The sequence below is a fragment of the Hyla sarda genome, chromosome 7 (assembly GCF_029499605.1).
Source record: "Hyla sarda isolate aHylSar1 chromosome 7, aHylSar1.hap1, whole genome shotgun sequence".
NCBI lineage: Eukaryota > Metazoa > Chordata > Amphibia > Anura > Hylidae > Hyla > Hyla sarda.
The window spans coordinates 12,680,916-12,696,079 of NC_079195.1; the positions used below are offsets into that span (position 1 = coordinate 12,680,916).

Consider the following 15,164-nt stretch of genomic DNA (forward strand, 5'->3'; position numbering starts at 1 on the left):
AAGGGGAGGCGGAGTGGGTGATGTCGGAGGTGAATTGCTACTCGGGGGCATCCGGGTCTAAGATCAACCGGGTCAAGTGCAAAAGTCTTTGGTTGGGAGGTGGAGACCCTGAGTTTTGTCTCCCAGACACCCTCCCTGTGCCCCAGGACTCTGCAAAAATTCTGGGCATCGAATTTGGTCCCGGGGATTACCCCACACGAAATTGGGAAAGCAGACTGGAAGATGTCTCCAAAAGAGTGGAACAGTGGAAAGGTTGGTCTTTGACCTTTAGGGAAAGGGTCTTCTTGATCAGGCCTTTTTTGCTCTCATTGTTAATCTATTTGGGCAATGTCAGCCTTTTGCCAGAACCCCTCTGGAGCCGGGTCTACAGTCTGTTCTTTCTAATGTTGTGGGGGAACAGACTGAACCTAATTAAGAGGGAGGTGACTTACCGCACGAGGAGACTAGGCGGGTTCGGTACGGTCAACCCGGTGTTATTCCTAGTGAATACCTTTTTAAAGACCAATATATCAAACCTCTGGACAGAGAGGGCTCCTCCGTGGGTTGTCTCTTGCAGGAGATGGTTTCAGCCTTTCTTCCAGGAATGGGAGAGAGGTGGTCAAGTGAAGGATCTTCGCACGTCACACGGGCATCTCCCGACTTATGCTGCACTGGTTCTGAAGGTCATCAGGAGGTGGGGGCTGGGGATGTGGGAGGTAAGAACTCTGGGGAGGAAAATCCTCGATAACAGGGTCTTGCTTACTCATTTCCAGAAACCACTGGCCCTCAAGGATTGCCCAGGTCGGGATCAAGGGATTGGGTTGTGTCTTTTAAATTCACCTAGGATCCCCTTGAAGTATTGGGACTTGGCCTGGCGAGGCTTCCACGGTAAGCTATATGTAAGATGCAATCTGAAGTACAGGAACTCCGATGAAAAGGGTTGTCCCCGGGAGGAGTGTGGGGGTGTGCTGGAGGACATGGACCACTTCCTGCTTCAGTGCCCTTTTAATATAGAGGTATATCAAAGGGTGGGAGCTTCCATTGGCTGGCCGCGGCTGGCTGCCCTTTCCTATGTTGGGTGGCTTTATGGGGCCTTCAAAGATCTGGGTGTCCGGGACCGGTGCACTTCATTTATAGTCAGCGCAGTGGTCAGGAATCACACGTGGCAAGCGAGGTGTTTAGTGTCGATGAGACAGAAAATCCTCTTAGTGGACAAGGTTTGTAGGAACACTCGGTGACCTGGTGAAGGTTCGTTCTTTGGAGTATGAAAGGTTGGGGGCATTTGCAGCCTCTTCCCTGTGGAGGGGGTTCTCCTTTAAGGTGCCCTAACAGAGTAATATCCTCCCTGGTGATGTGCTGAAGCTGTCACCAGACATTTTTGTTTTGTTTTGATAAAGATGAAAAGTTGTAGGCGGCTACAGACATCGAACCGGAGCCCTGAGGGGTTGGAGTTATGGTGTAGGGACTGTATATATGTATAGGGGTTGTATATGTATAAGGGTTGTGTGTGTATGTATATATATATATATATATATATATATATATATATGGGTTGTATATATGTATAGGAGTATTATGAATAAGGTTATAATATTTGATTTATATTTTGTGTATATTTTTGTGTAGGTTATAGGGAAGGTGGGGGATATTATGAGTAAATTCTTATTTTGTTCTTTATTATTGTGTTTGTGTGTGTATATTATATGGGGAAAATGGTATAGGTATATGTTCTGTGTGTATGTGATGTGTATATAGGTTGTGGTGTATATAGTTATATAGGTTGTGGTGTGTGTGTGTATATATAGGTATGTGGTGTGTGTATATATAGGTATGTGGTGTGTGTGTATATAGGTATGTAGTGTGTATATAGGTATGTAGTGTGTATATAGGTATGTAGTGTGTATATAGGTATGTAGTGTGTGTTGTCCTGGACCAGAATGGATTTTGTTTGTGATATTATGATTTGTTATGTATTAGGATTATTTATGTTTATTTGATTATCATTGTTATGGATGTTTTGTTGGTTTATGTTTTGTACTTTATATAAAATAAAAGAGTTCCTCGTTATCTGCTCTTATTCTGTATATATATATATATGTATATACACTGCACAGTACCACTTCTCCTGTCCTGTATATATATATATACTGCACAGTACCACTTCTCCTGTCCTGTATATATACACATTGCACAGTACCACTTCTCCTGTCCTGTATATATACACATTGCACAGTACCACTTCTTCTGTCCTGTATATATATACATTGCACAGTACCACTTCTCCTGTCCTGTATATATATATATATATATATATATATATATATATATATACATTGCACAGTACCACTTCTCGTGTCCTGTATATATATACTGCACAGTACCACTTCTCCTGTCCTGTATATATATACACTGCACAGTACCACTTCTCCTGTCCTGTATATATATACTGCACAGTACCACTTCTCCTGTTCTGTGTGTATATATATATATATATATATATATATACACTGCACAGTACCACTTCTCCTGTCCTGTATATATATACACTGCACAGTACCACTTCTCCTGTCCTGTATATATATACACTGCACAGTACCACTTCTCCTGTCCTGTATATATATACTGCACAGTACCACTTCTCCTGTCCTGTATATATATACACTGCACAGTACCACTTCTCCTTTCCTGTATATATATACTGCACAGTACCACTTCTCCTGTCCTGTATATATATATATATATACACTGCACAGTACCACTTCTCCTGTCCTGTATATATATATATATATACACTGCGCAGTACCACTTCTCCTGTCCTGTATATATATATATATACACTGCACAGTACCACTTCTCCTGTCCTGTATATATACACTGCACAGTACCACTTCTCCTGTCCTGTATATATATACACTGCACAGTACCACTTCTCCTGTCCTGTATATATATACTGCACAGTACCACTTCTCCTGTCCTGTATATATATACACTGCACAGTACCACTTCTCCTGTCCTGTATATATACACTGCACAGTACCACTTCTCCTGTCCTGTATATATACACTGCACAGTACCACTTCCCCTGTCCTGTATACTGTGTGTATATAAGAGGATGATATCAGTCATACATATAGATGTAATGTTTCTGGCTGATAACAGAGAGCAGTAGTAGTCGTCGTATCCTGTGTTTCTCACCATATGTAGAGAAGGCTGTAGGTCCCGTCAGTCAGATGTTGCGGATTCTGTTTTGTCGTCTGTCGTACGTCAGTAAACATATGGCGCGATTTCTTGTGCGACACAGAGAAAACCTTTACCCAGTATCTGCTGCCAAATCCCGTGGGCGCCAACACTAAACCCCTCGTCTGTGTCTACCTGTCTGCACGCTGCCACCAAAACACTTGGCTGCCACCCTGCCAAATCCTGCGCAGAGACCTGCTGCCGTATTAACCCCTGACTGTCAGCCCAGACATTATACTATGTGACTGTAGATCTTCCTGATCTCCTCCAAATGCAACAGATCCTGCAGTGATCCCCATCATCCTAACAGATCACTGATCAGGACCCCAGAAATGACTTCTCCCCAATCTCAAGGTGGCTCCTGGGGGAGGTGAGGCTGTGATCTATGGGGGTCCTGGGGGAGGTGAGGCTGTGATCTATGGGGGTCCTGAGGGAGGTGAGGCTGTGATCTATGGGGGCTCCTGGGGGAGGTGAGGCTGTGATCTATGGGGGGTCCTGGGGGAGGTGAGGCTGTGATCTATGGGGGTCCTGGGGGAGGTGAGGCTGTGATTCATGGGGGTCCTGGGGGAGGTGAGGCTGTGATCTATGGGGGGTCCTGGGGGAGGTGAGGCTGTGATCTATGGGGGTCCTGGGGGAGGTGAGGCTGTGATCTATGGGGGTCCTGGGGGAGGTGAGGCTGTGATCCATGGGGGCTCCTGGGGGAGGTGAGGCTGTGATCTATGGGGGTCCTGGGGGAGGTGAGGCTGTGATCCATGGGGGTCCTGGGGGAGGTGAGGCTGTGATCTATGGGGGGTCCTGGGGGAGGTGAGGCTGTGATCTATGGGGGTCCTGGGGGAGGTGAGGCTGTGATCTATGGGGGTCCTGGGGGAGGTGAGGCTGTGATCTATGGGGGTCCTGGGGGAGGTGAGGCTGTGATCTATGGGGGTCTTGGGGGAGGTGAGGCTGTGATCTATGGGGGCTCCTGGGGGAAGTGAGGCTGTGATCGATGGGGGGTCCTGGGGGAGGTGAGGCTGTGATCCATTGGGGCTCCTGGGGGAGGTGAGGCTGTGATCTATGGGGGTCCTGGGGGAGGTGAGGCTGTGATCCATGGGGGTCCTGGGGGAGGTGAGGCTGTGATCTATGGGGGGTCCTGGGGGAGGTGAGGCTGTGATCTATGGGGGTCCTGGGGGAGGTGAGGCTGTGATCTATGGGGGTCCTGGGGGAGGTGAGGCTGTGATCTATGGGGGTCCTGGGGGAGGTGAGGCTGTGATCTATGGGGGTCTTGGGGGAGGTGAGGCTGTGATCTATGGGGGCTCCTGGGGGAAGTGAGGCTGTGATCTATGGGGGGTCCTGGGGGAGGTGAGGCTGTGATCCATGGGGGCTCCTGGGGGAGGTGAGGCTGTGATCTATGGGGGTCCTGGGGGAGGTGAGGCTGTGATCCATGGGGGCTCCTGGGGGAGGTGAGGCTGTGATCTATGGGGGTCCTGGGGGAGGTGAGGCTGTGATCTATGGGGCTCCTGGGGGAGGTGAGGCTGTGATCTATGGGGCTCCTGGGGGAGGTGAGGCTGTGATCTATAGGGTCCTGGGGAAGGTGAGGCTGTGTTCTATGGGGGTCCTGGGGGAGGTGAGGCTGTGATCTATGGGGCTCCTGGGGGAGGTGAGGCTGTGATCCACGTGGGGTCCTGGAGGAAGTGAGGCTGTGATCTATGGGGCTCCTGGGGGAGGTGAGGCTGTGATCTATGGGGCTCCTGGGGGAGGTGAGGCTGTGATCCACGTGGGGTCCTGGGGAGGTGAGGCTGTGATCTATGGGGGTCCCGGGGGAGGTGAGGCTGTGATCTATGGACCCCTTTTCCTTTTTGGTTTGGCAGCTGCTCTGAACACATTTGATGCTCTTTGTGGTGGGTGTTACGTTATATTGTGTGGCGGGTGTTACGTTATATTATATGGTGGGTGTTACGTTATATTATATGGTGGGTGTTACGTTATATTATATGGTGGGTGTTACGTTATATTATGTGGCGGGTGTTACGTTATATTGTGTGGCGGGTGTCATGTTATATTATGTGGCGGAGGTTACGTTATAATATGTGGCGGGTGTCACTTTATTGTGGTATGGGGTGTGATGCAAAGGGCAGATGGAATTACCCTAGGGGCAGATGGTATTAACCCCTTGTATTTGTGACGCCACGGCGTGGTTTATCCTCAATACCACCCGAAGGTATACCACTAGATCCTGGGCTGGGCACGGGGGCAATAATACTCCAATGCCAAGTTACGGATAACGGTAGCTTTACTGAGGGTAGACAGATGGTAAAGTCTATACAGTTCAGCCAGGGCCAAAGGAGGTGACCAGTGACGTAGAGACCTTAAGGGCTTGCTGGGACTTGGGCAATTTAGTGCAGGCCATGTTGACTAGACAGATGACTTTGACTTGACTGACTTGTGACTGACAAGACTGTGACTGTAGTTACTTGTAGACTTGTAGCTTGTGGCCACAGACTGGACTTGAGGCTCCTATGACTCTGGACTCACACTTAGGCATGACTGGACCTCAGCAAAGACTAAGAGAGAGTGCAGAGGCTCCACCTCGAGCTTATATGGGGGAGACTCTGGTGGGGTCCCATTGGTCACCCCTAGGTCACCTGGTCACTGATAACTCCTGAGCAACAATCACATGACAAATCACATGGTAAACAGTCTTAAAGGTATAACACTCTTACATATATAACATAGGGATTATATACAATCACAATAAACAGATGTGTGTGTGTGTGTGGGGGGGGGGGGGGGGTCCCAGGGAACACTGCAGGAGGCTGCCTGACAGGGCTCAAGGGTACGGGGTAACACCTCCTGTACTTGGCCACCACGTTATATTGTGTGCGGGTGTCACGTTATATTGTGTGGCGGGTGTCACGTTATATTGTGTGCGGGTGTCACGTTATATTGTGTGGCGGGTGTCACGTTATTTTGTGTGGCGGGTGTCACGTTATATTGTGTGGCGGTTGTTACATTATATTGTGTAGCGGGTGTCACGTTATATTGTGTGGCGGGTGTCACGTTATTTTGTGTGGCGATGTTACATTATATTGTGTGGTGGGTGTTACATTATATTGTGTGGCGGGTGCCACGTTATATTGTGTAGCGGGTGTCACGTTATATTGTGTGGTGGGTGTTACATTATATTGTGTGGCGGGTGTCACGTTATATTGTGTGGCGGTTGTTACATTATTCTGGTGTCCCAGTACCGTATCGTATACGGTACCTATGTATGTGTGGGTCCCCATAGCCAGAGTCCCTAGGGCGTAGGGATCCCTGTGATGTAGTTTACCCCTTGTCGCCTCTATTCCAGCTCATAGACCAGTAGTTTATGTAAAGGTAGTGTAAATAAGGTAATATAGATGTAAATAAATAGTTAATTACTTGTTCCATAGCGTATAGTTGTATAGGAAGCTAGAAACTAAAGTATAGATAGCTTCTTTAAATGTCTAGATAGCATTAAATGTCTAGATAGCATTAAAATGACTAGATACATTTCTAATTGCCTAATCCAGATACTAGGAAGGGTATCAAAAGAATGTAAATGTGTTTAGTCCACTTAGGATGTGTAAAAAAAGGACAGATCATCCTGTTCTATAGCTTCCTGTTCTAGTTTATGTCCCTCTGTCTCAGGGGACAGACGTCGAGGCCGACTTATCTTAAGTAAGGGGGTTTGTGGTGTCCTGGTACCGCATCGTATACGGTACCTATGTATGTGTGGGTCCCCATAGCCAGAGTCCCTAGGGCGTAGGGATCCCTGTGATGTAGTTTACCCCTTGCCGCCTCTATTCCAGCTCATAGACCAGTAGTTTATGTAAAGGTAGTGTAAATAAGGTAATATAGATGTAAATAAATAGTTAATTACTTGTTCCATAGCGTTGCAGGACCTGCGGGTCATGTGACTAGGCAAGCCCTGTGACATAAGCAATCCCATTACTCTCTGTAATGGTGAGTGACAGATGTTCGGACCAATCGGATTCGCCCCGCACCCTGCCCATATAAGGGAGCGGCGGCCATCTTCTCTCTCTCTTGTTCCTGGGTTGCTTAGCAAGCAACATCTCTCTTGTTCCTGCGCAGCCAAGCAGTAAGGATCTCTCTTGTTCCTGCACAGCCAAGCAGTAAGGATCTCTCTTGTTCCTGGGCTGTCAAACGAGAAGGGCCTGTACAGCAACTATCGCAGTGAGTTAGGCCCGAGCCTTGCGGCAACGGCTGAATCATTCAAAATATAGAGTGTATCAATCCCCAGACACTCTGCAGCATCACCGGACCTAATAATACCCCTAAATCCGGACGGATCTGCAAATATCTACCCTAAATTCAGAGACTGTTTAAATAGCAAGGTCCGCAACAACTGTCAGTCACTAAGCGATATAAGGACTGTTTGTACGAGACTGTTACTGTGCCTTGGATGTATCGCAAGCACTTAAATAAAGTTGTTCAAGTTCAATCTCCTTGTGGACCTTCAGTCATTTCATGCACCTATCGTTACTGGGAAGGGCGGCGAGCATTGACTCAGCATACCAGCCCTCAGCCTGGCATCACGAACTATAGGGTTAAGATTAACCCCTCATATACCGATACCATACCACCACTACCATACACCCCCCAAGGGCTACCACATTATATTATGTGGCGGGCGTAACATTATATTGTGTGGCGGGTGTTACGTTATATTGTGGGGCGGGCGTAACATTATATTGTGTGGCGGGTGTCACGTTATATTGTGGGGCGGTTGTTACATTATATTGTGTGGCGGGTGGTACGTTATATTGTGTGGTGAGTGTTACGTTATGTTGTGTGGCGGGTGTCACGTTATATTGTGTGGCGGGTGTCACGTTATGTTGTGTGGTGAGTGTTACGTTATGTTGTGTGGCGAGTGTTACGTTATATTGTGTGGTGAGTGTTACGTTATGTTGTGTGGCGGGTGTCACGTTATATTGTGTGGCGGGTGTCACGTTATATTGTGTGGCGGGTGTTACGTTATATTGTGTGGCGGGTGTTACGTTATATTGTGTGGTGAGTGTTACGTTATGTTGTGTGGCGAGTGTTACGTTATATTGTGTGGCGGGTGTCACGTTATATTGTGTGGCGGGTGTCACGTTATATTGTGTGGCGGGTGGTACGTTATATTGTGTGGTGAGTGTTACGTTATGTTGTGTGGCGGGTGTTACGTTATATTGTGTGGTGAGTGTTACGTTATGTTGTGTGGCGGGTGTCATGTTATATTGTGTGGCGGGTGTCACGTTATATTGTGTGGCGAGTGTTACGTTATATTGTGTGGCGGGTGTCACGTTATGTTGTGTGGCGGGTGTTACGTTATGTGCTGGGTGTTACGTTATATTGTGTGGCGGGTGTCACGTTATGTTGTGTGGTGAGTGTTACGTTATGTTGTGTGGCGAGTGTTACGTTATATTGTGTGGTGAGTGTTACGTTATGTTGTGTGGCGGGTGTCACGTTATATTGTGTGGCGGGTGTCACGTTATGTTGTGTGGCGGTTGTTACGTTATATTGTGTGGCGAGTGTTACGTTATATTTTGTGGCGGGTGTTACGTTATGTGCTGGGTGTTACGTTATATTGTGTGGCGGGTGTCACGTTATGTTGTGTGGCGGGTGTTATGTTATGTGGTAAGTGTCACGTTATATTGTGTGGCGGGTGTCACGTTATGTTGTGTGGCGGTTGTTACGTTATATTGATATTATAGTTCCCCTGTACTCCATATTGTTTCTCACCTTCCATACTTTCCGTCTCTCCTGCAGTTTGTGGCTGTGACTTGGCTCAGGGCGGCTTCTTCATCAAGAACGGGGAGTATCTGTGCACGTTGGATTACCAGCGCATGTACGGGACGCAGTGCAGCGGCTGCGGAGAATTCGTGGAGGGAGAAGTGGTGACAGCGCTAGGAAAAACGTATCACCCCGCCTGCTTCGCCTGCACGGTCTGCAAGTAAGTCCTTTACCCACTATCCACACCACAATGGCCCTAAAATAACGTAAACCAGTGGCCGTGTCATTTTATTCATGGTCAATAAGTCGCCATCTTGTAGTTCTTCATAGTTATAAAGTGATGCTCAGTATCGGGGAAATGTTGGCATATTTTGTGCCATAGTCAGACCTGATATTCCCAGATATACGGAGATTATTGCATTTATTTTATCTTTTTCTTTCCTCAGACGTCCATTCCCCCCCGGAGATCGAGTAACGTTCAATGGGAGAGACTGCCTGTGCCAGGAGTGTGCTGCCCAACCCATGTCTCCCGGAGCAAAGGAGCTTTCTGCACCCAGCAGTAAGTGCCCCTTATTGTCACTTCACGGTCCTTGTTGTATATGAGTGTTAAAGGGTGTCTCCACTGCAAGGTGTTTTTAGAGAAATCTGATTCATAGTGCAGGCTTACATATGGATTGAGCTGGTGCGTTTCCATTGTCACGTGATCCTCCCTTGTCCCCTGTCTGGTGATCCTCCCCTTGTCCTCTCTCTGGTGCTCCTCCCCATGTCACCTATCTGGTGCTGCTCCCCTTGTCCCCTTTCTGTTGCTCCTCCCCTTGTCCCCTATCTGGTGCTCCTCCCCTTGTCCTCTCTCTGGTGCTCCTCCCCTTGTCCCCTTTCTGGTGCTCCTCCCCATGTCACCTATCTGGTGCTGCTCCCCTTGTCCCCTGTCTGGTGATCCTCCCCTTGTCCCCTTTCTGATGCTCCTCCCCTTGTCCCCTATCTGGTGCTCCTCCCCTTGTCTTCTTCCTGGTGCTCCTCCCATTGTCTCCTGTCTGGTGCTCCTCCCTTGTCTTCTTCCTGGTGCTCCTCCCCTTATCTTCTTCCTGGTGCTCCTCCCCTTATCTTCTTCCTGGTGCTCCTCCCTTGTCTTCTTCCTGGTGCTCCTCCCCTTATCTTCTTCCTGGTGCTCCTCCCCTTGTCTCCTGTCTGGTGCTCCTCCCCTTGTCTTCTTCCTGGTGCTCCTCCCATTGTCTCCTGTCTGGTGCTCCTCCCTTGTCTTCTTCCTGGTGCTCCTCCCCTTATCTTCTTCCTGGTGCTCCTCCCCTTGTCTTCTGCCTGATGCTCTGCTCTATGACTGCTTCATCTCCCCTTCTTTTCTTCCCGAATTACCATTGAAAATAGGACACAAAGGAACCCAGAGACCTGACAGGATGTAACTTTTTCTATTTCTTTACTTGGGTGGAGAACCCCTTTAATTCCCCTATTGGCCCTGACCTCTTGAATGTTGTTTATTTGCTGACAATCAAAACATTCAGATTAATAGAACGATCTGGCTCTGTGGTTAGAATGCATTTAGCTATAAGGGTTAACCGCAGTCACATCCTGAACATATGGGGGCGCTGTTCCTTATATTAGGGGGTCACAAGACCTGTTCCCTCATACTATGTGTTTGGCGTCCTCCATGGCGCTCCGGCCTGTCCCCTCATTGTAGGCAGATTCCATGAGTTCTTCTGGAACGCTCGCCAGGAACATGTGAGGAGCGGCTCCACCATCTGTTATCGGACGGCGGCCATGCACAATGCAGCGTGGTGGAGCCCACTGACTAACGTTGTCTGCGCCGCACTCAGTCCCTCCAGCATCTTGTTAACTCAATGTCAGATTACAACTGATCACTGCTACATCCCCCCAAATAGCAGCCCGTCCTTAAAGGGAAAGTGCACGTCTAACATCTCACAGCACAAACGTCCATACACACAAGTGTAATGTGGAATCTCACTTTATTTGCCTCTTCTGGCAGTGTGATCGGGTGGGGGGAGGGGGAGCAGTCAGAAAATTTGTAGCAGCTTAGAACTGATGTGAATTTTAGGACCCATCATTAGCCCAGTTTCTTTAGGACGGTGGTCTTCAAACTGTGGACCTCCAGATCATGCAAAACTACAACTCCCAGCAAAACTGACTCCATCAAGGCACTAGGAAACACACACAGAATGCTGGAAACAATGCACAGAGCACACACTATAATCCGCACCATACTGCAAAAGTTAACAATCTATAAAGCAGTGTTTCTCAACTAGTGTGCCTCCAGCTGTTGCAAAACTACACCTACCAGCATGCCCGGACTGACTAGAAACATAACTGACTGCACCAAGGCACCAGGAAACATATGGAATGCTGGAAACAACTGTACAGAAATGTCACTATAATCTGCACCATACTGCAAAAGTCAACAATCTATAAAGTAGTGTTTACCAACCAGGGCACCTCTAGATTTTGCAAAACTGCAACTCCTAGCATGCCCAGACCGACTAGAAACAAAACTGCCTACAACAAGAAACTGGGAAACAGCACATAGAATGCTGGAAACTGCACAGAGCACACACTATAATCCGCACCATACTGCAAAAGTCAGCAATCAATAAAGCAGTGTTTACACACTAGTGTGCCTTCAGCTGTTGAAAAACTACAACTCCCAGGATGCCAAGTGTGACTAGAAACAATACTGACTACAACAAGGCACTAGGAAACACACATAGAATGAAGGAAACAACAGCACAAAGCATACACCATAATCTGCACTATACTGCAAAAGTAAGCAATCTATAAAGCAGTGTTCCTCAACTAGTGTCCCTCAAGCTATTGCAAAACTACAACTCCCAGCATGCCAAGCGAGACTAGAAACATAACTGACTACAACAAGCCAAATTTTTCAAGAAAATGAGGTATTTCTCACAGAAAAGGATTGCAGTAACACATGATTTGCTATACACATGTTTATTCCCTTTGTATTGGAACTAAACCAAAAAAGGAGGAAAAAAAGCAAATTGGACATAATGTCACCAAACTCCAAAAATGGTCTGGACAAAATTGTGGAAAAATAAGATTGTTTCAAGCATGTGATGTTCCTTTAAACTCACACTGGGCAAGTAACAGGTGTGGGCAATATAAAAATCACACCTGAAAGCAGATAAAAAGGAGAGAAGTTCACTTAGTCTTTGCATTGTGTGTCTGTGTGTGCCACACTAAGCATGGATAACAGAAAGAGGAGAAGAGAACTGTCTGAGGACTTGAGAACCAAAATTGTGGAAAATATCAACAATCTCAAGGTTACAAGTCCATCTCCAGAGATCTAGATTTGCCTTTGTCTACAGTGCGCAACATTATCAAGAAGTTTGCAACCCATGGCACTGTAGATAATCTCCCTGGGCATGGACGGAAGAGACAAATTGATGAAAGGTGTCAACGCAGGATAGTCCAGATGGTGGATAAGCAGCCCCAAACAAGTTCCAAAGATATTCAAGCTGCCCAGCAGGCTCAGGGAGCATCAGTGTCAGCGCAAACTATCCGTCCACATTTAAATGAAATGAAACGCTATGGAGGAGACCCAGGAGGACCCCACTATGGAGGAGACCCAGGAGGACCCCACTATGGAGGAGACCCAGGAGGACCCCACTATGGAGGAGACCCAGGAGGACCCCACTATGGAGGAGACCCAGGAGGACCCCACTATGGAGGAGACCCAGGAGGACCCCACTATGGAGGAGACCCAGGAGGACCCCACTATGGAGGAGACCCAGGAGGACCCCACTATGGAGGAGACCCAGGAGGACCCAACTATGGAGGAGACCCAGGAGGACCCCACTATGGATGAGACCCAGGAGGACCCCACTATGGAGGAGACCCAGGAGGACCCCACTATGGAGGAGACCCAGGAGGACCCCACTATGGAGGAGACCCAGGAGGACCCCACTATGGAGGAGACCCAGGAGGACCCCACTATGGAGGAGACCCAGGAGGACCCCACTATGGAGGAGACCCAGGAGGACCCCACTATGGAGGAGACCCAGGAGGACCCCACTGCTGACACAGAGACATAAAAAAGCCTTCTCTGAAAACATCTTGTGGACAAATGAGACCAAGATAGAGCTTTTTGGTAAAGCAAATCATTCTACTGTTTACCGAAAACGGAATGAGGCCTACAAAGAAAAGAACACAGTACCTACAGTGACATATGGTGGAGGTCAATGATGTTTTGGGTTGTTTTGCTGCCTCTGGCACTGGGGGCCTTGAATGTGTACAAGACATCATGAAATCTGAGGATTACCAATGGATTTTGGGTCGCCCTGTACAGCCCAGTGTCAGAAAGCTGGTGTTACGCCTAGCGCTCCGGGTCCCCGCTCCTCCCCGGAGCGCTCACGGCGTCTTTCTCCCTGCAGCGCCCCGGTCAGTCCCGCTGACCGGGAGCGCTGCACTGTCATGGCCGTTGGGGATGCGATTCGCACAGCGGGACGCGCCCGCTCGCGAATCGCATCCCAGGTCACTTACCCGTCCCGGTCCCCTGCTGTCATGTGCTGGCGCGCGCGGCTCCGCTCTCTAGGGCGCGCGCGCGCCAGCTCTCTGAGACTTAAAGGGCCAGTGCACCAATGATTGGTGCCTGGCCCAATTAGCTTAATTAGCTTCCATCTGCTCCCTGCCTTTATCTGACCTCCTCCCATGCACTCCCTTGCCGGATCTTGTTGCCCTTGTGCCTAGTGAAAGCGTTTAGTGTGTCCAAAGCCTGTGTACCTGAACTTCTGCTACCCATCCTGACTACGAACCTTGCCGCCTGCCCCCGACCTTCTGCTACGTCTGACCTTGCCTCTGCCTAGTCCTTCTGTCCCACGCCTTCTCAGCAGTCAGCGAGGTAGAGCCGTTGCTAGTGGATACGACCTGGTTGCTACTGCCGCAGCAAGACCATCCCGCTTTGCGGCGGGCTCTGGTGAAAACCAGTAGCCTCTTAGAACCGGTCCACCAGCACGGTCCACGCCAATCCCTCGCTGACACAGCGGATCCACAACCCGTAGCCGAATCGTGACAGTAGATCCGGCCATGGATCCCGCTGAGGTGCCGCTGCCAAGTCTCGCTGATCTTCCCACGGTGGTCGCTCAGCAATCGCAGCAGATTGCCCAACAAGGACAGCAGCTGTCGCAGTTGACCGCCATGTTACAGCAAATTCTGCCTCTGCTACAGCAGCAACCATCTCCTCCGCCAGCTCCTGCACCTCCTCCGCAGCGAGTGGCCGCTCCTAACCTCCGCTTGTCCCTGCCGGACAAATTTGATGGGGACTCCAGACTCTGCCGTGGATTTTTGTCTCAGTGTTCCCTGCATATGGAGATGTTGTCAGACTTGTTTCCTACAGAACGGTCTAAGGTGGCGTTCGTAGTAAGCCTTCTTTCAGGAAAGGCCTTGTCTTGGGCCACACCGCTCTGGGACCGCAATGATCCTGCCACAGCCACAGTCCAGTCCTTCTTTGCTGAAGTCCGAAGTGTCTTTGAGGAACCTGCCCGAGCCTCTTCTGCTGAGACTGCCTTGCTGAACCTGGTCCAGGGTAATTCTTCCGTTGGCGAGTACGCCGTACAATTCCGTACTTTTGCTTCTGAACTATCCTGGAATAATGAGGCTCTCTGCGCGACCTTTAAAAAAGGCCTATCCAGTCGCATCAAGGATGTGCTGGCCGCACGAGAGATTCCTGCCAACCTCCAAGAACTCATCCATTTGGCTACCCGCATTGACATGCGTTTTTCTGAGCGACACCAAGAGCTCCGCCAGGAAAAAGACTTAGATCTCTGGGCACCTCTCCCACAGCATCCTTTGCAGTCTTCGCCTGGGCCTCCCGCCGAGGAGGCCATGCAAGTGGATCGGTCTCGCCTGACCCAGGAAGAGAGGAATCGCCGTAGAGAAGAAAATCTCTGTCTGTACTGTGCCAGTACTGAGCATTTCTTGGTGGATTGCCCTATCCGTCCTCCACGCCTGGGAAACGCACGCACGCACCCAGCTCACGTGGGTGTGGCATCTTTTGGTTCTAAGTCTTCTTCTCCACGTCTCACGGTGCCCGTGCGGATTTCCCCTACAGCCAACTCCTCCATCTCAGCCGTGGCCTGCTTGGACTCTGGTGCCTCCGGGAATTTTATTTTGGAGTCCTTTGTTAATAAATTCAGCATCCCGGTGACCCGTCTCGTCAAGCCGCTCTACAT

At 49.1% G+C, this 15,164-nt stretch overlaps 1 protein-coding gene across 17 annotated transcripts in view; it reads left to right on the plus strand.

The window, feature by feature from the left end:
* ABLIM1 (actin binding LIM protein 1) overlaps window positions 1–15,164 on the plus strand; it is a 349,855-nt gene that overhangs the window by 190,930 nt on the left and 143,761 nt on the right. For all 17 annotated transcript variants that reach the window (XM_056530890.1, XM_056530886.1, XM_056530881.1 and 14 more), the window contains 2 exons: window positions 8,989–9,172; window positions 9,399–9,511. In XM_056530890.1, coding sequence (XP_056386865.1) covers window positions 8,989–9,172; window positions 9,399–9,511 — 297 coding nt within the window. The remainder of the gene's footprint in view (window positions 1–8,988; window positions 9,173–9,398; window positions 9,512–15,164) is intronic.